A 23,152-nucleotide genomic window follows, 5' to 3' on the forward strand; every position below is an offset into this window, starting at 1 on the left:
TGAAGGGGGTATTTACAAGGGATTATAGAGTTCGTGATGCCACCCGTGGTATGTGGTAATTAGGAGTACCACCGCTGCAGTTGGGAATACCCGGGGATGATGGAACGGGGCAGCAAGGTGTTAGAACCCTCCACAGGTAGGGGGGGAATGACCTGGGACTCGATGTGGGAGAAGGTCGTGGGATGCAAGGATCACTTTTTTACTCACTCAGTCCATTAAGCAGACACTGACAACTGGATAAACCAAGTCTCTGAACACCGCTGCCACTGAGGGGAGCTAGTTCGGGTCCCGTCCCCAATGGTGCTGCCTGGTGATCCGTGACCTGCCTCCTGGCACTAAGTTTACTTCTCTGGCAGTCCCGGTACTGTGAAACTTGACGGGTCCCGCTCCCCACTGTGGCTAAGTGTGGGAGCTTGCTCTCAGGGCTCATGCTTGGGATTTTCTGGACCGTTTTGGATGGAAAGTCCTATCCCCCTCGTTGCGCTAGTGCCCTGTTTTTTGAGTGATTGGGAACAAATCTTTAAGGCTCCATTCTCCACGGATAAATTATCGGGTTTGCATTCAGCTACTTCCCAACCTAGGATCCACGTACCCCGTCATGCCTTGGTCCCAGCTCGGTGATGGTACAAGGCCACCAGCTTTCCTGCTCAACAGATCCGAACCCCTTGCCACGATCCCCTGCAACTGGGGGTCCAACCACCGTCTGCCACCTAGACAGTTTCCTTATGGGAGTCCCCGCTCCCGACCTCCTCAGAGCTCCTCACAGCTCAAGGGCTACTCTCACCACCACTACTCACTAACTCCAACCACAAACTACTGACTGACTACACTCCTCACCTCCCCTTCCCTGACTCCCCAGGTGGGCGACTATTCCACTCAGGCCGTCCACTGGTGTGTCTGGGGGGTGTTATGCAGGGTGTATCTAGGATTTGATTAGCTGATGTAGGCAACACCATTTGGTTAGGGACCCATAACCAAGAGGGAGGTGGATACTGCAAGGGAGGGCAGATTGTGCAATACCCTGTGACGACCTGATAGTCAAGGGGCGTCACATCACTGGTACTGAAACCGCAACAAGGAAGTCTCAAAAAGTCTAACCTGGTCAAGGATTTTGCTACTTGCTTTTCATGTCCCACCTGCAGTAGCCTAAAGATTGCAATAACTTCTACTGCATTGTGTTGCAGCGGCAACACCTACAGAGCCTTTTTTGGACAATAGGTGTCAGGGCCAAAGTTACTGTGTAACGACGGCCTAAAGACAACCTCACCAGAATAGGCTCACTGTCAAACTCTTAAGGGTGCTTTACACAAGACGATGGATCGGGCGATGCATCGTTGAGGTCATGGTTTTCGTGACACACATCTGGCATCATACATGACGTCATCTTGTGTGAAACCTCTGAGCGATGCAGTATCGCTCACAAATCATAAGTCGTGTACTCATCGCTCAGTTTCATAATATCGTTTATTTTTACTTGTGCCGGTTGTTCATCGTTCCTGTGGCAGCACACATCGCTCCGTGTGACACCACTGGAGAGATGAACTCTGCTTACCTGTGTCCCATGGCTCCCGCTGGCTATGCGGAAGGAATGAGGTGGGCGGGATGTTTACATCCAGCTCATCTCCGCCCCTCCGCTTCTATTGGCCGGCGGCTGTCTAACATCGCTGTGACGCCGAACGTCCCTCCCCATTCAGGAAGTGCACGTTCGCCGCCCACAGCGAGGTCGCTCAGCAGGTAAGTAAGTGTGACGGGGGTTTCACGACTTTGTGCGACACGGGCAGCGATTTGCCCGTGACGCACAAACGACGGGGGCGGGTACGATCGATTGTGAAATCACACAATCGGTCGTCCCATGTAAAGCAGGCTTTAGTTTATCTCATTTTGCAGCCTGCAATTTGAAAATGCAGTACAAGGGCTCTACAAGGCAAAAACTGCAACCTTTCTAATGAAATCCCCTTCACACGTTAGTGGTTCTGGTACGTATGATGCCATTTTTATACATACCGGAATCACAAACATACGCAGACTCATTAAAATTAATGGGTCTGAGCACACATGAGTTATTTCTCATGGACCACGTGTCCATATGTGTCCATTTTTATCCAGCGGCACTGATGTCACACGGACCACACAGTGGTGTGATCCGTGTGACACTGACTAGAGAAAAGACAAAAGAAAATTAATTTTTATACTCACTTGTCTCCAGTGCTGCTGTCTTTGGTGCTGCTGTCACTTGCTTCAGGGCCCAATCATTATGCTCATTGCATATTCAGTGCACTGTGGACCCAGAAGCAGCAGCGCTGTAGCCATCAGCACCACGGACAGCAGCGCTGGAGACAGGTGAGTAAAAAGTTTCTGCTCTTCATGTACTATCATGGATAGCACAAGGAGAACACACGTGTGCCAAAATCACGGCACACGGAAGGCCATTTGCACCTTCAATAAGTCCATGAAAAATGTGTTTTGCACCGACGTGTGAAAGAAGCCTAAAATAGGTAAAAAAAAACCATGTTCCTGAAGGTTTATATCTTTGAAAGAATAGACTAGGAAACTGCACAAATATAAAGCTTCTACTCAATTTGTCAATTATATACAAAATGAGACTTTCACCAAATAGAATTATTTTTTATTATTTTATTTTTTTAAATCAGGAACATATAGTTAGAGATATTGGAGATATGTTTCCCAAATGCCAGGTTTATGGGAATGGGGGAGGAGGGGGCCGCTACTGGCTTCAGCGGCTGGAGATACCATTAATCTTTGCTCTTAGTGCAGTAAAACCTAATTTTATCCCTGATTTTATCATTCAATCTACGATTGGGTAGAGGGTTAAAATTCTCCACATCCAAGCAGATTTTAACAAAAAAAAGCTCCGTCCATAAAAAAAAAAATGTTTTAGTGTTATTCCATTATATACATTATAAATCAGATTAACATTTAGAGTTTAATTGTAACACAAAGAATTTTTTTATTTCTTTTATATTTTATATTTAAATATATAGATTTTATGTTGAATACGTTGGAGCTAAATATGAAAATAATACTTGGTTTCTTATCTAAAAAGATGATAATCTACAATGACATTTTTTAATTTGCTCTCATTCTTTTGACAAATGATATTCTGTGAGACAAGTACAGTGAGTAAGCAAAAAAGGTGTTCGTGCTGTTTTACTTGTGGTGAAAAGATAAAAGGAGGACGTTAACTGGTACTGTAATAAACATTAAAACGGTTGTAATAGCCTAATACGTTTTACAGTCATTACACTTATAGGTAATTTGAGCTGTTCTGAAGATATGTAGCACAATAAAAGATATGTAAAAACAGAATTGAATGGAGAATTTCAAAAATGAAAAATGTGAAGCATTACTGTCCCCTGGTGGCATAACTGGTAACTGCAAGATTTGCTCTTTCTAATTTTGTATTGCAGATTAGCATCTTCATGACCCACTTGTCCAACTACGGCAATGACAGACTCGGTTTATATACTTTTGTTAATCTCGCCAAATTTGTGCAAACCTGGACTCATTTAAAGTTGCAAACTCTTCCTCCAGTTCAGCTGGCTCACAAATACTTCCAGCTCTTCCCTGAGCAGAGGGATCCTGTCTGGCAGGTGCGTGGCCACATTAAATCAAGTATATTGTGTACTGTCTGAATGGAAATACATAAAGCCAAGACTTTCCTCCAATTATGGTCTGCTGTGTTTTCTCTACAAGTAGTATTTTATACAGAATGTATACCAATTTCTATTAATACCGCTCACAAAACAATAAGATGAAGCCTCCATAGAATAGATGGCGACTACTGAAATGATTCAGGCTGCCACTGAGCTAGTGGAATACAGCCAAGATCTCAGTAGATGTAGTATCACAGCACCTTAGCAAAGGAACTGCAATAATGAAATTGTGCATGTGTGTGTATGATAGATATATAAATATATATATATATACATATATATATATATATATATATATAGTGTGTGTATATATATATAGTGTGTGTATATATATCTATATATATATATATATAGTATATATATATATATATATATATATATATATATATATATCTATATATATATATAGTATATATATATATATATATATATAGTATATATATATATATATCTATATATATATATATCTATATATAGTGTATATATCTATATCTATATCTATATATATATATATATATATATATATATATATATATATATATATATATATATATATATTGCAAGGTTGCACCCTGCAACCTGGGGGGGTTCCACCCACTTGCAGCGGTGCAGGGTAGCTTAGGCATACACAGGCAACACAGTCTTTCTCAAAAATGCAGCAGTTTATTAGTAACCAACATAAACTGCACTTCCAAAACACAATGAAGCCTCTCCTGGCTTAAAGGAAAAGGTAAACTAAACACCTTCACATACCGTGGGCTTCAAGTCCATTTAAATGTCCATAGTGAAGTCTCCACACTCTGGCCCCTGCCAGCAAACACTCACTGTAGTTGCTTCCTGCAGCCTCCAGCACTCTCAAGCCAGGCTGCAGTCTTTTCCCCAGTCCTCACCTGGACTGATTTCCAGAAGTCTCTCTCCAGTCTTCACACAGACTGAGACCTCCAGCACACATCCTCCATGTGCAGCACACTCTCAGACCTCTCTGAGAATAGCAGCCTCTTTACCTGCCTGAGGCTGCTCCTCATGCAGGGCTGCTCCACACACTGCTTCACACTCACTGACAGCCTGCTAAATCAGACTGGACACACCCACAGGTGGAGGTCTGTGATTCTCCAGACCTGCACAGCACACTGGGATTATTAAAGGGAACCTGACCCTTATATGCAGAAAGAAGCATTTGTGGAACTACAAGCCCCATAGCAACCTCTTCAGTTTAATATCGCAGGTACCTTCTCCACTGTGACAAATAGCGACCATTTACCACATTGGTGGTCGCTACCTGACAATATATATATGTTGATTTCTGTTTCATATAGTGTATTATGTATGTATGTGTGTGTGTATATAATATCCCTCTCTTTTTCAAATATATACATTATATATATACTAGATGGTGGCTGATTCTAACGCATCGGGTAGAATTTATTGTGTAGTTAATGTATGATTTTTGACTAATAATGGAAGGATATAAGGCCGGAAGGTTAAATGTTGTTTGTCGTAATCTGTGCAAGATACCCACGCAGACAGTGGTAGCGAATGATCAAGTAGAGTCAAGGAAAGAAGTCAGGTCAGAGCAATGTCACGGAGTATGTAGGCCCACCCTGTGATTACCGCCATCCTGGTATGTGCCCCATCGTGGTATAGGCAGGATCCTTGTATTGCTCTCATCCTGGTATGTGGGCTGATGCTTTGATGTGGCCCCATGCTGGTATGTGCCCCCATCATGGTGCAGCCACCATCCTGACATGTTCCCCCATCCTGGTCTGTGTGCACAATTTGGTGTAGGCAGCCTCCCGGTATAGGCTACATCCAGAATGTTTCCTAATGTGTCCCTTGTTCCTGTCCACCGGCTGCTCACACCTGGGCAGCGTCCGCTCCGCTTTTCCACTGTGGCCAGCGGTGAGTTGCAGGCTGTGGCATTGGGAGGTGTGGGTTGGCCTGGTATGTGGGCTGATGCTGTGATGTGGCCCCATGCTGGTATGTGCCACCATCGTGGTGTAGCCACCATCCTGACATGTGCCCCCATCGTGGTATAGGTAGGATCCTTGTGTATGCAGCATCCTGGTCTGTGTCCCAACCGGGTATAGTCTCCATCCTTGTATGGCCCCCATGCTGGTATGTGGGTTGATGCTAGTATGTGGCCCCATCCTGGTATGTGGCCCCATCGTGGTATAGACAGGATTCTTGTGTATGCAGCATCCTGGTCTGTGTCCCATCCTAGTATATTCTCCATCCTTGTATGGCCCCCATCCTGGTATGTGGATGTCTGTGTAGGGCGGTGTTTGTGTTGCACGGTGTGTGTATTGCATTCTGTGTGTGTTGCGGTGCGTATGTGGGGTGATGTGTGTGTGTGTTGTGGGGAGGTGTTTTGTGCGATTTGTGTGTGTGTGTATTTGTCTATGTGCCGAGGTGTGTGTGGGGGCGTGTGATTGTGGGGCAATGTGTGTGTGCGGCTGTGTGTGTGTGCGCCCGTGTTTTGGTGGTTGTGTGTGTATGTGTGGGCACGTTTGATATGAGCGGGGTTGTGTGTGTGTGTGTGTGTATGTGTGCGTGGTCGTTTGTGTGTGCCAGTGGGTGTGTATTTGTATTGGGCTGTGTGGGAGTCGTGGTGTGTGTGTGGCTTCATTTCCCGCTGGCCATGAATAGTAATGATTGGCTCATGAGCACTCCGTGATGCAGCTTTCCCACTAACCATGGATGAATGCAGGGGAAGCACATGGCTACTTAGATATTAACACTGCAGTGAATGTTAAGTAGCCGCTTATGAATAGTAATGCGCGGCTCATGAATGGTAATGAGCAGCTCGTTAACATTCACAGCAGTGTTAATATTTAAGTAGCCATGTGCTTCCCCTGCATTTATCTTTGGTTAGTGTGAGAGCTGTGTCCCGGAGTGCTGGGTTCCTAGTGCGCCGCAGCTGCATCTCCTCCTGTCCCCGTCCCTCTATTTGTCTCTGGGGCGCGGGGAAGCCCTGCGATGCCGCAGCTGTGTCTTTTCCGGTCCCCATCCCTCTGTGTCTCTGTGGCGTAGTTGGCTCACTGACCTGCGCTTTGGGGCCTCCTGTGGGTCGGGGCTTACTGTGCTCCGTCGCGTCGGGTGTAGGGAGCTTCCATGGTGGTGTTCCTTGTACCTGTCCGCCGGCTGCATCATGGCGTTGTCAGGGTTTTGGCGAGTGGGCGTGTCTTAATTGAGTGGTCGTCGCTGCTGATTGGGTCTGGGTAGAGTACGGTGTGGGTGGCATGTGATGCAGGGCCACTGCTGATTGGGTGAGGTGGAGTGAGGGATGGGTGTGTGTGGGGGAGTGTTTGGCCTGTTGGAGCTGTGTGAGCATGGTTTTAAACAGTTTCAGCATATGACGTCATTTCTTGGACTGTACAGAGAGACAGAATAGGGCAAAAAAATATATATATATATATATATATATATATATATATATCTCCACAGTCCCTCACCAATCTAACAGCCCGAAGCACAACAACAAAGTGAGATCCCAGGGAGCTGAGACAGAGGTCCAACTCAGACAAGGTTCAAGCTACCTGCATACGGGCTAAGACTGAAAGACCAAGCGGGGACCCTAAAACACTTCAGGCTACAGGGACCCACCAAGTACAGAGTAGTGCACGGAGGAGAGAGCCCACTGATTACAAGCCCGGACCGGACCTCTGACCTGTCCGGGATCGACCGGAGTCTCTGACAGCAATGATCAGCACCTGGGGTGCGATACCATCTTACCAGTGAATAAAAGCATCTGGAATCCGCAGCCAGTGACTCTGTGAGTAAATGCCGCTGCCCTGCGCTTTGGCACTGCCGTGGACTGCCGCGCCGTTCTCACCTACCTCCGGGGTCCCGCTCTGACCTTGGGGAGTGATACCATCCTGGCTACACTGGAGACCTGCCCCGAAGAGAGACTCTGCCGCGGCATGGTACTTGTCACCGAGCCAGTGGTTTCTTGGTGTTGCTGTGACTGGCCTGACAAGGCTCTGTGGCCCCGTCGGCTACAGATACATCATTGTGTAATTCTTTCCAGCTAACAAAAATACAGAACCTTCAACAACATAATATCACTAACTCTGCTTGTTGTGCTCTGCTTCAAAGGAATCAGAAATATAGTCTGCCCACTTTTGAGAAAAATCACTGATAGTAAAAATGAAGACACTACTCAAACACTGATGAAAATCTTATCCTGACATTAATGGATATTGGTCCACTTTTTTGCCATGCACAAGAAAAAAAACCAAAACATCTAGATAAGGCCGTACGCTTAACCTACCTCTTTAACATTAAGTTAATTGTTTATCTGTTTTATACAAAAAATGGCATTGTTTCTTTGAGAGAAGGACATTACATTCAAAGTATAATAGATATTGTACAAATATTCACAGATAGATTGATAACAGACGGACGGACAGACAGACAGATTTTTGGCAGGGCATTTTTGCTTGTACTCATCATGAGTATAAAAGGTTTTTTAGGGTTTTTTTTTCAATTATGTATTCTTTTTAATTTTAATTTACTACACAAGAAAAATAATGTATACAACCTACAATAAAGTGGCTAACTTCACCCAAAGTAAACTAAACCACACATGAAATTATGAACATTATGAAAAATAACCAAAAATACGGTAAAATATTCAATTCTTTATCTTAAATGTTTTTAAACGCAAATTTAAAAAAGTGGGGATGCACAAACAACAAATACATAACAAAGATAAATCTGGATAATGGCATGGTGATGCAAATTATGTCATATATATATAATTAGATAGTGGTGTAGTAACGTTTTCCAGATAAAAAAATGGAAAACATCTAAAATAGCCAATATGCAATGATTTATAAATAGTAATAGCAGAAACACAAAAAAATCAGAGATTCACAAAATGAAGGCCACAGACCTGACGCACGTTTTGCAGAGCTTTTTCACAGGAGTAATTTAGATTTACCTTTGTTATGTATTTATTGTTTATGCATCTCCGCCTTATTTTTCATCATTTCATGTGTAGTTTATTCTTTTTACTTTGTTAAACCTTTGGTTGGCTTTGTCAGAGATAAAATGCTGGTCTGGTGCTAGCTTCCTTTAAAATGTGTTGGAAGTCTTCCAAGCATCACTACAGGGGTTTTCTTTTACCATTTAATTTAAGTGACGAATAAGGATTGCTAACATACTCGCATGTTTTTACTTTTTTTTTTTTTCTGCTGTTGTCCATTTTGATATCTCATGACTTGTTGCAATCATATGCAAAAAGTTATTTTAATTCCATATGCAAATAGATGATCAAGACTAAATTTCTTATGTACCTATTTACAGAATCCCTGTGATGACAAACGTCATCGAGACATTTGGTCAAAAGAAAAAACCTGTGAACGTCTGCCAAAATTTCTGATTGTGGGACCTCAGAAAACTGGTGAGAATTTGTTATATATGTATTTATATACAGTGATATTATACACACATATAATAAATATCACATCCTTCATTACTTTGTAAGTATTGTTGGCAAAGGTAACTAGACAGCTGGGGTCTAGTATTATCAGGGTAGGAAGGCTGGTGGTTATTTGGCCCTTCTCAGCCTAAAAATAGCCACCCACAAAGAAGTGACACATCCAGTAGATGCACCAATTCTGACAATTTTTCCGGTTTTTCATGGTTGGCCTGGTACGGTGGCAATCAGGTAATACTTGTGGGGTTGATATATAGGAAACAGGCGATGTGTGAATCTGTGCTGCTGTAGATAGATAAAACTCCAGAGGTAGATGAAAAGTGCTTTCTTCAAAAAGTGAAACCCTTCTTGAGGACAGGCACCAAACTCAAAAAGATGGGTGTCTCTTGTCGTAATCCTGCACCTTCTTTCTTCTTGCTATTGCCGTCCTCCTTTTTGCTGCATGTGGCTGATGCGTCCTACGTCATCCGCACAGTATCCTCAATCGTGCTCCTGCACAGGCGCACTTCTCTCTGCCTTGTGGAGGGCAGAGCAAAATACTGAAGTGTGCATTCACTGCCACTCTTTGGCCTTTACACAGGCAAGTAGTGCACTACAGTACTTAATAATACTAACACAGTGTTGCAAAATGTTTAATTGTTTCTTATGTATTAATGTGATCCTTACAGTGCAGTGCTGTAAATTAACAAGTTGTTTGACATGGAGACCAATGGAGTTCAAATCAATTCATCATAAAATTATACAATAAAGTCTTCTTAGAATCATTTAAAGCAGTGTTCCCCAACTCTAGTCCTCAAATTCCACCAACAGTGCATGTTTATAAGATTTCCTTAGTATTGCACAGATTTAATCACCTGCACAGGTCATGATTCCAACACCTGTGCAATGCTAAGGAAATCCTGAAAATATGCACTGTTAGTGGGCCTTAAGGACTGGAGTTGGAGAACACTGACTTAAAGAGAATCTATCAATAGGTTTTTGCTACAATGTCTGAGATCAGCATAAAATAAGGCCTGATACCATAACTACAGCACTGTGTCACTTACTGAGATGCTTGCTGTATGTTTTAGAAAATCACTGATTTATATGCTGCAGTTCTACCAGCTCTTTGAATGTTGAGCTATGTATAACTCCACCCACACCACTGATTGGTAGCTTTCTGCCTATGCTCAGATTACCCATAAAGCTGCCAATCAGTGGTGGGGGTGGTGGCAGTAGGTGTATTATTCCACCAATGATTATGATTTTATGAAAACTATGCCAAGCAGCTTAGTAAGTGACACATCACTGTAATCAGGGTCTCTGTCCTATATTATGCTGTTCTCAGATTAGGTAGCAAAAACCTGGTGACAGATTCCCTTTAATATGGACTGGAATGATATCTTCTAGACATACAGAAAAATCAATTGCTTAATTATAATTATATTATACATTTTGCATTTACCATTCCCGAGTGATAACATGCTGTTAGTTGTTTTGAATAAAAAAATTAGTTAAAACTATGTTATACAACACAAGTAAATGAACCACTTTAAGAATAAGATTTTTATTTCTGAGCTCGTGCTCATTACATCATCTGATCCTTTACTTCATCAATCCAACCCTACCTATGGATTTTTATTACATGAATCAGATAAATGAATGAATATAATAAATTAGTTCTAGAAATAAACAACCTCACAATTTATGTCAGAGTGTAAATAAAAGCTTGTTTCTATCTCCTAATTATGCTCTTCTGAAATTATTCCACATCAATTGTAGATTTCCTCGCAGATGCAAGAACTGCTAAAATAATTTTTCAATGTGAGGATCCCCAAACTATCATATCTCACCTTCTAAGGGCATATTCATTATATTCCTGCAATCACATCGAGGCAAGTTTCTGTGGAGATAAAGTTTTAAAGTGCACCAATCACCAGGATTTTTGTATATAACCTAAAGCCAGTGCTATACTGGCACTATCATGCTAATTCTATAGATACCTTTAGTAGTCAGCTAGGATATATAGGTTTTGAAACACAAGCAAGTAAATTTTGTAAAATCAGCAGCTTAATGAGTGACAACATCTGCAGCAGCTGATAGCTGGGGTGGGTATCCATAGTTATCCCTTCCCCCTGTTACTTATGCTAATTCTATTATACAATCACTTTGTGACTTAAAGGACCTGTGCTGATGTCATACCCATGTGACCAGAAGGAGAGGGACCTCAGCCAACATAGCTGATACCAGGAAGCAATATTTTTCTGTTGGCTGAGACCTCGACCTTTCTGATCACATGGGCATGACATCAGCACAGGTCCTTTTAGTCACAAAGTAAAATGATTGTATAATAGAGTTAGCATAAGTAACAGGGGGAGGGGATAACTGTGAATACCCACCCCAGCTATCAGCTGCTGCAGCTGCTGCCACTCACTCAACAAGCTGCTGATTTTACAAAATGTATTTGCTTGTGTTTCAAAACCTATACATCTGAGTTGACAACTAAAGCCTGCTTTACACTTTACAATTAAGCATACGATATCGTATGCGATGTGGCACGCCCCCATCGTATGTGCAACACGCTCAATTTGTTGACTGTCGCACAACCGATTAACCCCCGTCACACGTACTTACCCGTCCATATGACCTCGCTGTGGGCGGCGAACGTCCACTTCCTGGAGTGGGAGGGATGTTCGGCGTCACAGCAACATCACAATGTGGCCAGCCAATTGAAGCGGAGAGGCGGAGATGAGAGGGACGTAAACATCCTGCCCACCTCCTTCCTTCCGCATTGCCGGCGGGACGCAGGTAAGATCTGTTCATTGTTCCCGTGGTGTCACACACTGCGATGTGTGCTGCCTCGGGAACATTGAACAACCCGACGTGCAATTTTTAATGAACGACATGTATGCGATGAACGGTTTTACATTCAATCGCAATCGCACGTAGCTGTCACACGCTACAACACCACTAACGATGCCGGAAGTGCGTCACTTACGACGTGACCCCGCCGACACATCGTTAGATATGTTGTAGCGTGTAAAGCCTGCTTAAAGGTCTGTATAGAATCAGCATGATAGTGTCGGTATAGCACTGGCTTTAGGTTATATAGGAAAATCCTGGTGATTGGTGTGCTTTAAAAAGCTTGAAACCTTTTAATTTGGAAGCAGTACTCAGAATATAGCAAAGATAATGAAAAGCTAAAATTATCAGTACATTAGAAAAATAAATTGGAATAGTTAAAAACAAATTAAATGCATGTTCAAAAAATGCCCTCATTAATGCATTGGTTATTTTATTTGTAACATAGTAATTTTATTTATTGTTCGTCCTAAAAAAAATTACGCTCACACATCTAGATATCATTGCTTGGCAAAATAAATAATTTGCATTAATTAGAAGTGACATACATATTACAAGTTGATTTTAAACCAGATGCACCAGATTTAAAGGTTCACTACATTGCTAATTGAATTTAATGGAATATTAAAAGGTGTCATGTAAAATTCAGGGTAATAGGAATTTATTGTCAATTAAAGTTATCCATGAGACATTAATATCCATTAAAGCTTGAGCATTATTGATAAAGTAAAACACAATAAAGTCATAGTCGGTTCTGTGTCACTAAGTTAGTTTGAGGTGTAATTTAATTAATGATTTGCTGTCTTTGGAAAGTTGAGAAACGTAACCGTGCTTTGTACCATTGGTGTATGCAAATTAGCTCTTCTCCAAAAGGAAGACAACTATGTCTTTTATTGCCAATAGGAAAATAGGAAGAGAGACCAATCTGTAGGCAGCTGTTTCTGGGTTCTAGCCTGCATCCGCACAAAGCATTGTGGATGGATGAGATGTCTTAGATGTAAAGAGATGGTTGCACTCTGCAGTGCTGAGATATGTAAAAAATGAATATAGGAATATAAGCATGCATTACCGCTATGAAAAAACATGTAGAAAAATTGAGATACTTACCACACAAATAATGGCTGGGGAGAAGGAATGACCCTATAATCTAAGAAAAAGACTGATGGCACTTGTGTGCAAAGTATCTCAATTTTTACATGTTTTTTTCATAGCAGTAATGCATGTTTATATTCTTAACTTCATTATTTACATATCTTAGCACTGCAGAGTGCAATTGTCTCTTTTTTGTTAATATATCTCATGCTCAGTATGCACCTGTTCACACTAGAATATTAGGAAGTGCCATCAGTCTTTTTTTTTGTCTTAGATGTAGTTAATGTATGCTTATGTATGTAACTGAGCATGCTTACCACTAGTCGATTGAGCACTGTGGTGCTTGGATACTCACAATGCTTGGCCAAGTAGGGCAAGTGCTCAGATGTGTCATCAGTGAAACAATGACCACAAAGCACTTTCTTGCTTCACTCCATGATGTGAGTAGGCCAGGGGGAGCCAGTCAAAGTCTCTGAATGGCTCTCATTTGGGTTAAAACAATGTTTTCAGCTGCAGTGTAGCAAAAGAAAAAATAAAGGCCCTCCCCCAGGAAATACTCTCTTTATGGCTGGCTGTATGTGGGCAGAGAGATGGACTGCCCAATCATTAATTTCCATTATACTCGTTACTGGAGTTGAGCACTGATCTGCCTGACTTGAGGAACGAGCACCTGAGCAATTTAGTGCTTGCCCATTACTATAGGCAATCCATCTTGAGTAAAAGAAAGTGCAAAGTAGTGCTCCTCCAAAAGTAAAAAAATATCCCATACTGAATGCACTCATATTACATATAATTCTATGTTTAATACAAAGGTGAATCCTAAAAATATATCAGTCATCTGCTTGTTAATAGGAAAATATAAATAAGGGCTTGTTGGAATAAAGCTAAACGATCATAAATCTTTACAGGACTGATATGGTAAAATGATTCTACCTATATTCCAAGAGTGTACAAGATGCTTAGGAGAGATGGAGACCTGAAGACCCTCTCTGCAGATATCTTTTTTTATCCATCCCGAGTGTGTCAGTCACATGATTTTTGCCATATAAGATTCCCAGGTCTATTTTGTTTCAAGGAAATCAACATTAAAGTAAAGTTGGAATGAGAATATCTAACTCATTGAAAAGGATAAATGGAAAGATATATTCTTGTACATTGAAATTACCTCAGCAAGAAGGAACACTTGTGGAGTTAAAATCACAGTATGAGTAGACCTGATAAAGATATGCAAAAGATGAATAAATGAAAAGCACATTTTCAAAATATCTTGATTTATTCAATATTAAGTATGAGCACCACACGTAGAAGTATATGCTTTCACTCCTGTTATTGAGGTTGTTAATCCCTTAACGCTCCATGACGTAATTGCTAGAGGTGAGTAAATCCATGGAAGTTCGGTTCGGCAAGTGCAGCTGAACCGTACCTCCACAGGTTCGGACTTGGCCTGAACCACAATGGAAGTCACTGATTGGCAGTGCGGTTCTCCTCCCACATGCAGCCAGCCATATGAAGATCACTTCCGGGGGCAGGTGGGAAGGGTTTTCCTTTTTTTTTTTTTTTGTTGCCCACTACATCTGATAATGATGTTGTTACCCCCAGTGCAAAGTATTCAAACACTGAAATTGGCCTACACTGTGCAGATGCTCACACAAGTGAAGTTCATACATAAAGCGCCCAAACTCTGATCCCAAACTCTGTTTATTTGTTTTTTATAAAAAAAAGTCTGTGTTCAGCCGACGACCGACTGCCAAACCTTGGGTTTGCTCACCTCTAGTAATTACATCAGGGGTCTGATCTGAGTCTTTGCATCAGGCTGGGAAGTAAAACACACGTCACCAATGGCAGATGCTGGCTATATTATATAGCCGGCATCTGCCTCTAAATCTACATTCTCACAATGAGCTTTTAGGCTGTGTGCGCACGTCGCGTTTTTTCATGCGTTTCTGCAGCATTATGAGCTGCAGCATTTTAATGCAAAATTGCATGCGTTTTCATTTCCAGGCAAAGTTTATGGAAAATAGGGCCTTGTTGTGCGCACAATGCATTTAAAAACGAAGAGTTTTAGTTGCTTAATATTTGTCAAAATCTCTGCGTTTGAAGAAGCAGCATGTCAATTGTTTTTGCCATTTTGGCTGCATTTTGGTAACATTGAAGTCAATGATAATTATCAAAACGCATCCTAAAAGAAAATTCTAGCGTTTTACATGCTTTTTTGATGCTTAATGCATGCTTTTTTGACAAATTCAAAGCATGCGTTTTTGACATTATTGTGAGGGCAAGCAGTTTCTAATTGCCCTAACATCCATTCCGACATTAAAAAATGAGTGAAACAATACTGTTAGTTTATTTTGCACATAATTATTCAATTGCTATAATAATTCTTGGTAAATTATCATTATAGTGTTTGATTTAAAGATTATTATTTTTTTTTCTATTTTTTTCCTACTGTTTGAATGTTCAAACTTTATTTAGTTGTGTATTTGTGTTGAAAACGCATCTCAATATAAGCACTGAAACGGCATGTAAAACGCGGTCAAAACGTGGCAAAAATGCTATAAAAACGCTTGCATATTTCCTGCGTTTATGTGGTCAAAACCAAATTTGACAATGACAAATTCTGCCAGAGGGTGCGTTCATTTCTGCAAGTTACTGTACGCAACGTGCGCACGTGGCCTTAGTGAGTTGTGATGCTGCGTAATTTTGCTGAGTCCAATTCACAGCATATTATAGTTGCTCCAAAGTAGATGCGATTTCTAGAAATCTCCTTCCCACTGTGCTTTTTTTTACACAGTGTAAATTGACCTGCGGCTCATTTTCACATCCGCAACTTGTCAATGCCTTTTGTGGGTGCAATGAGTTTTATGTGCATATTTTTCTCATAAAATTGCATAAGGTGCAAAGATACACATGTTAAAAAAAAATAGTCTATGCGATTTTAGTGCATTTCCACAGAGGAAACGCACCAAAAACGTATGTAATCCGCATGTGACTGTGTCAATAAAGTTTTGTCAACCCAAATATCAGGACATATCAAAAACAAAGTAGCTTTACTTAAAGAATTATATACCAAACATAATAAAAATTCAAAAAACGGATTAAAAATGTATGTATGTATTAAAAATACGCACCAAAATGCAATGAAAAAGCGCAAGTAACCTAATTAACGTCATAGGTGGAGAGATTCTGCAACATCAAAACCTCACCAAATTCTAATGACTACTGTTAATCTCTTACAGGCTGATAGCGGAATTGCCACAATCCAGAATAGACTGCAGCTCAGGCATCCTTCAGCCTCCCTTGCAATGTGATCACAGGGAGCCGATGGGTTGTTATGACAGCCGGAGGGCGGCTGAACATCCCATGCCTGATCTGTGATCTGACTTGTGACATCTCGACTGTGGTTGGGCGTCATAGGAGACTTTCATTTTCACTATATACAGCAGTATAATTATAGGGTCAAACTCCCAACAGGGGCTAACAAATAAAGTGAAACATAGAAAAACAATAATTATATATAGCTATATATGAAAAAAAAATTGAATCTCTACAATTTTTTCACAGTTAACAATAAAGAAATAGAAAAAAAATACATATTTGGTATGGAAATGTCCCAAAAATTCCAATCTAACAAAATATACAATTATGGTAATTACGCTGATCATTAAACGCCATAATGAGAAGGAAAAAAACTACCACAATTGTGTTTTTTTTCAGCCAACAGAAAAATGCATTAATAAGTGATCAAAGCATATGTCCCTCAAAATTATGTAAATTAAAACTACAGCTTGCCACACAGAATATAAGCTCCCACACAGCTCTATTAATTGAATAGAAATATAAGGTACGCGTCGCAAAAATAATTACACAAGCCACATTTTTTTTACAAGATTCTGAATTTTTTTTAAGCCAATAAAATAGTTAAAAAATATACACGATTGGTATCTCTGACATCATAATGACCTGGAGAATCACACATAGACCATCAACAACTGCCGCTGGCAGTGCCCTTTGCAATTGCCATGATGTCCCAGATGTGCCTGATGGTAGATACAGCATACATGTTTAGGCCACCCAGGCAGGTAACATGGACAACATGTGACCTGGCGTTGTCATATTTAAAAACTGTTTCTGAGACATTTTGAAGAAATAGCTGTGCTACTAGTTCCACAGCCAAATCAATATAGCATTGACCTGTTAGGTCAATGTTGGAATGAGTACTAGAGGGGTCTCGCTATTACTCAGTATGTCGCCTCATACCATATTAGCAGGATTAGGACCGGTGTGTTGTTTCTTCATAAAAGCCTTTTCATGGTATTGGCAATGTGGTCTCCAGGCCAATCTCATCCAAGGAAAAAGCGGAACTCATTGCTGAAGAAGGTAGGCCTCCATTGCCCTCATGCTCTGCACCATGATAGCTTTTGAGAGTAGTGTGATGAGGTCAATGAAACACCTGTGGCTGAACATCTGGTTCAATGTCCAATTAAGTTCAAAACCTTTCTTTTCATTTGTATAGACACCGATGATGCTTTAGATTTGGTGTGTGACTTCCAATTTCACTTGTAGTATAGAATGCATCAATCATGGAACCAGTGGTATTGCCATTTTTTTTAATTTTCCAGGAGCAATTTTTCAACATGGCAATCCCAGGCTACATGTTGTTCAAGCTAATGTGAGGCACCTACATGGTGCCGATATAGATATGCTACAATAGCCCACAGCATTTCCAGACTTATCTCTCATAAAACACTGTGGAGCATCATCAGTTGCAATTGCAAAGGGAATCTGACAGCAGGGATCTTGATGATTTGCATCTGTATGCAAGGTGTCAATTTGTATTGAATTGATGATGCCCTACAACTTTGTAATTCACTTTTTTTCTCTATCTCGTTTTGTTTTCGAGATAAAAATGATAACATTGTTTTCCACCAGGTGGCGCAATAGGTGGTTTCATTGTGTAGCGCATGGATACTTTACTATACCTAGACACCACTTTTATGCCTATAGCTGCCACCGTTCTCAAGTTAATGGCGGTGGACAGGATATGGGTGGACACACTGTATATGAGCACATTCAGTATAGATTCTTTAAGCAAGAACATAGATATTGATTTAAATCTCAAATCTTCTTTATTAGATTTCCATTAAAAAGACACAAGAGATATTCACCATGAGTAACTTACTGATGCGTTTCTGGCAAAATTCCCTTAGCTATAGTCTGAGCTCATTCTGCATAGAATTTATTGTTTAGTGCCAGTTTTATTTTTTATTTTTTTTTCACAGGTGAAAAAATGGTTACTTTATTTTTTATGTGCTATGTCTCTCTCTAAAGGCCCAGTTACACACAACAACATCGCTAACGTGATGTCGCCGGGGTCACGGAATTCGTGACGCACATCCGGTCTCGTTAGAGACGTCGTTGCATGTGACATGTACGAGAGACCGCTAACGATCCTAAATACTCACCAAACCAATGATTGTTGAAGCTTCGTTCATTTTCAAAATATCGTTGCTCGTTCTGGACGCAGGTTGTTCGTCGTTCCTGAGGCAGCACACATCGCTATGTGTGACACCCCAGGAACGACGAATAACAGTGTTCCTGCGTCCTCCGGCAACAAGGTGGGAGTGACGTTTATGCGGCTGCTCTCCAACCCTCCGCTTCTATTGGTGGCCCGCTGTGTGACGTCGCTGTGACGCCATACAAACCGCACCCTTAGAAAAGAGGTTGTTTGCTGGCCACAGCGACATTGTTAGGAAGGTAAGTACGTGTGACGCGCACTACCGATATTGTTCGCAACCGGCAGTGATTTGCCCGTGACGCACAAACGACGGGGGCTAGTGCGATCACTAGCGATGTTGCAGCATGTAAAGTGGCCATTAGTTTTTTATTGCAATGGACCAGCCGACCAAGTCCTCTAAGGCATGCACCACAAGCACACTAGAGCTCCTTGGCACCTTATTAGATATGAGGGAACCCATGGAAGTTCAGCCGGACTTTAGATAAAGTTCTGTTTGGAACCCAGCCTTGACCTGAGCCCCAATGGAAGTCACTGATTAAGCAGTTCGGGTCTCCGCCCACATACAGTCAGCCATAAACAAAGCAGTTCCAGGCGAGGGTGGGCAAGGTTTTTCAATTTTTTTTTATTTATTTGGTGCACACTACATCCGATCACGCTGTTGTTATTCCCAGTGTGAGCCTTTCAAACACTGCAAGTGGTTCAGTCTGGACTGAATATCGTGCCCAGGAATATGGGGTACTCGGTCACGGGCAGTGTATGTCTGGGGAATGTCATGTTGGTGGCCGTTGCCCGGTTCCGTGCCCTGGGCACTTTTTGTAAAGGGGAAATATTTAAAGGGGATTGGAATAATGTTCACATGTGACGCCACTTGCGGTGTTGCGGCTATGTAGATAGAGCCGCCGCTGCACAATGTCCGTTACTGTGGCTAGTGTTTTATAGCAGCCTGGGTGGTAGGCCCTCCGCAAGCAGGGCCGGGTCCCAGAGGGTAGGTGATGTGACAGGTGTTGGAATAAGGTAGTCAACACAAGAGTTCAGTGCAACTGGGTTTTTACTCACTTTTGCCGGTAGTAATTGGTTACCCGAGGCCAGTTTCACCACCAAGTTCCCTAAGTCCCAGTGCCAGTTAGTGCCAGTTAGTAATCTGGTGCCTTCTTCCCCTGCACTTGTCTCTGGTTGGTGGGTCCCAATGGCGTAGAGAAACTGGGGGTCCCCGTCCGGTGGTGTTTCTTTCCACTGCTGTCCGCCTGAGCATGAACCCTGTGGGTTTGGAGTCTCTGGTCCTGTCCCCGGCTCTCTCTTTGCTACTGAGTCTCGGATTTGTTTTAGGGTTAGCAAGGTCCTTGATGGTCTCCTTGCTGTGCAGATGTTAACAGGCCGGCTTGGAGCTTCTGTCTGTCCTAGGGTCCTGTACCCTGTCGGTGCGTAGTTCCGGGAGTACTCCACCGTACTCCACCGGCAACTACCCTCCTGGGCACCAGGTTACTGTCAACCCCGTTTCAGTGCAACTCTTCCTGTCCACCTTCACTCCTCGACTCCCTCAGACTATCTGTATTCAGTCCGCCCCTCCCACCTGGTCAACTAGTGGACTGGACTGGCTCCACCTATAGTCGGCCATCCATTGGTCCGACCATAGCCTTGCACCATTGTATGGGGGAAAACTGGGATTACCTGGAGTTTTTGTGTGACCGGCACTGGTCTTCTGGGTCCCTAGGGGGTAGGCCCTGCATCCTGGTGAGGATTCAGAACCTTGTAGCTCCCTGATGGTTTCAGGGATGCTACATGAGCAACAAGTGTACCCGAGCACAGCAATGCTGATACGAATGGTTTGCATATGTAAAGCACCTGAACTCCAAATCCAAACTTTGTTTTTTTTGTAATGTCTGTGTTAGGCACGAACACCGAACCTTGGGGTCACTCATCTCTAATTCTTATACTAGCTCTTCCCAATCCTGCTCCACTAAGGCCTCTTTCACACATCAATTTTTTGCCATCAGTCACAATCCATCAAATTAAAAAAAAAATGGATCCGGCGCTGGATCTGTTTTTTCTCATTGACTTGTATTAGCATCAGATTGCGACGGATGGCCCATGTTACATCCGTTGTGTGACGAATCCGTCGAAAAATGTGTCCATCGGATGGAGACAACATCCACAGTAATGTTTGATGAGGTGTAAATTCATTTCTAGTCAGAAAAAAGTGTCTCTCTCTCTCTCTCTCTCTCTCATATGTGAAAGAGGCCTAACTTTAACATTACCAGTGATAGGAAAAAAACAATGTCAAACCTGCGATTAGGTATAGTATCCTTAAAGGGGTATTCTCAATATACAGTCTTCTTACAGTCTCCTCACTGCCTGCTTTCTAGCAGGGTGGGCACTCCTGCATAGTGAAAGTTCTTGTAAGTAACAGAGCAATAGTATTAGTGAAACTATTAGGCTATGTGCGCACGTTGCGTACTAGCCCTGCAGAAATTTCTGCAGTGATCTGAAGAGCACACGTGTGCTTCAATTCGCTGCAGAAAATGTCCGTAGAAAAAAAAAAGCAGATTCCATGCGCTCTGCCTGCAGCTCCTCCCATAGACAGAGCAGGAGCTGCCGGCAAAGCGCACGGAAGAAGTGACATGTCACTTCTTAAACGCAGCGCTTCGGGCAGCAGCTGAAGCGCTGCGCTCTAAGACGCCACGTGCGCACGGCCCCTGCACAATCTTCATAGACTGTGCAGGGGACGCAGGACGCATGCAGTTATGCTGCGCTACAAAGCGCAGCGTAACTGCATGTAATACGCACACGTGCGCACATACCCTAAAGCTCAGCAGAAGTTCTTCTGTAAGACATTTAGCTCTCACTGGTTTGTTCTGGAGTTTACACTGCTATTACTAGATTTATATATAGAGATAACAGGGGCTTTTATAACAGTCAGGACCTCAGAGAAAGCGGGAGGTAAGTGAACAGCTAGCTGATACAGTGCCTTTCAAAAGTATTTGGCCCCTTTGAATTTTTCAATCTTTTTCCACACTTCAAACATAAAGGTAAAAAATGTAATGTTATGGTGAAGAATCAACAACAAGTGGGACACAATTGCGAAGGTGAATGAAATGTATCGCTTATTTTAAACTTTTATAAGAAATAATAAACTGAACATTGGGACGTGCAATATTATTCAGCCCCTTTAAGTTAATACGTTTGCTGTGATTACAGCTGCAAGTCGCTTGGGGTATGTCTCTATCAGTTTTGCACATCGAGAGACTGAAATTCTTGTCCATTCTTCCTTTGCAAATAGCCCGAGCTCAGTGAGGTTGGTTGGAGAGCGTTTGTGAACAGCAGTTCTCAGCTCTTTCCAGAGATTCTCAATTAGATTCAGGTCTGGACTTTGACTTGGCCATTCTAACACCTGGATACGTTTATTTGTGAACCATTCCATTGTAGATTTTGCTTTATGTTTTGGATCATTGTCTTATTGGAATACAAATCTCCGTCCCAGTCTCAGGTCTTTTGCGGACTCCAACAGGTTTTCTTCAAGAATGGTCCTGTATTTGGCTCCATCCATCTTCCCATCAATTTTAACCATCTTCACTGTCCCTGCTGAAGAAAAGCAGGCCCAAACCATGATGCTGCCACCACCATGTTTGACAGTGGGGATGGTGTGCTCAGGGTGATGAGCTGTGGTGCTTTTACGCCAAACACATCATTTGGCATTGTGCCCAAAAAGTTTGATTTTGATTTCATCTGACCAGAGCACCTTCTTCCACATGTTTTGTGTGTCTCCCAGGTGGCTTGTGGCAAACTTTAAATTACACTTTTTATGGATATCTTTGAGAAATTGTTTTCTTCTTGCCACTCTTCCATAGAGGCCAGATTTGTGCAGTGTACAACTGATTTTTGTCCTATGGACAAAAAAACAAAACAAATAATCAAAAAAAGGAATGAATTATATAAAGACCAAAAAAAAAATTCCCTAAAGCAGTACTTTATTTCTATTAATTAAAACGGTATACCTTAGAACCATCAATATAATTCTATCAGACCGTAGTAAAGTGAAGGGGGTTAGGTGCAAGACGTAAGATAGGGTACAATAAGGTGGTAAAAGGAATGACCGTGTTCACCAATACTTACAAAGATTATATTAGTAATCAGGGGCACTATGTCTGTCAATTAGCCTTCACTGTCACCTGCCTAATAGCGAAGTTGCACCATAATGTTTAGGGTTCCCCCCCGCTCCTCTTCGGCTGTTCCTTACCTTACCCTAGAATAATATTTACCAAAGAGTGATTATCTATCTGACGGTTGAAATGCCGTATCATCTTGCAGTGGGCATGAAATAGTCTCAATTTTGGGATTTGGGAATGTAAGTACTGCACACAGAAAAAATCCTGTATTTAAGAAAAACAACAACAACAAGAACACCCTCTTTCTCTAATTTATTAACCCCTAAAACACCCAGGTCAAATGAAATTTACGCAACGACATGCCATGATGATCCCAGCTCTGCTACATACTGAAGTCGCTGCACGTGGGAACATTAGAGAACATGACCACCCACTACAGCTTCAGACACTGACTAAGCCACAGCCTTGAGTGGTGACATCACAGAGT

The 23,152-nt window shown here is 42.0% G+C and overlaps 1 protein-coding gene across 1 annotated transcript in view; it reads left to right on the forward strand.

Annotated features, from left to right (window-relative positions):
- The window catches only part of LOC142311554 (bifunctional heparan sulfate N-deacetylase/N-sulfotransferase 3-like), a 760,158-nt gene that overhangs the window by 596,362 nt on the left and 140,644 nt on the right, over positions 1-23,152 (forward strand). The window contains exons 7-8 of the mRNA XM_075350078.1: positions 3,429-3,611; positions 8,982-9,078. Of these exons, the coding sequence (XP_075206193.1) occupies positions 3,429-3,611; positions 8,982-9,078 (280 nt within the window). The remainder of the gene's footprint in view (positions 1-3,428; positions 3,612-8,981; positions 9,079-23,152) is intronic.

This window comes from Anomaloglossus baeobatrachus, chromosome 1 (assembly GCF_048569485.1).
Source record: "Anomaloglossus baeobatrachus isolate aAnoBae1 chromosome 1, aAnoBae1.hap1, whole genome shotgun sequence".
NCBI classification, from domain to species: Eukaryota; Metazoa; Chordata; class Amphibia; order Anura; family Aromobatidae; genus Anomaloglossus; species Anomaloglossus baeobatrachus.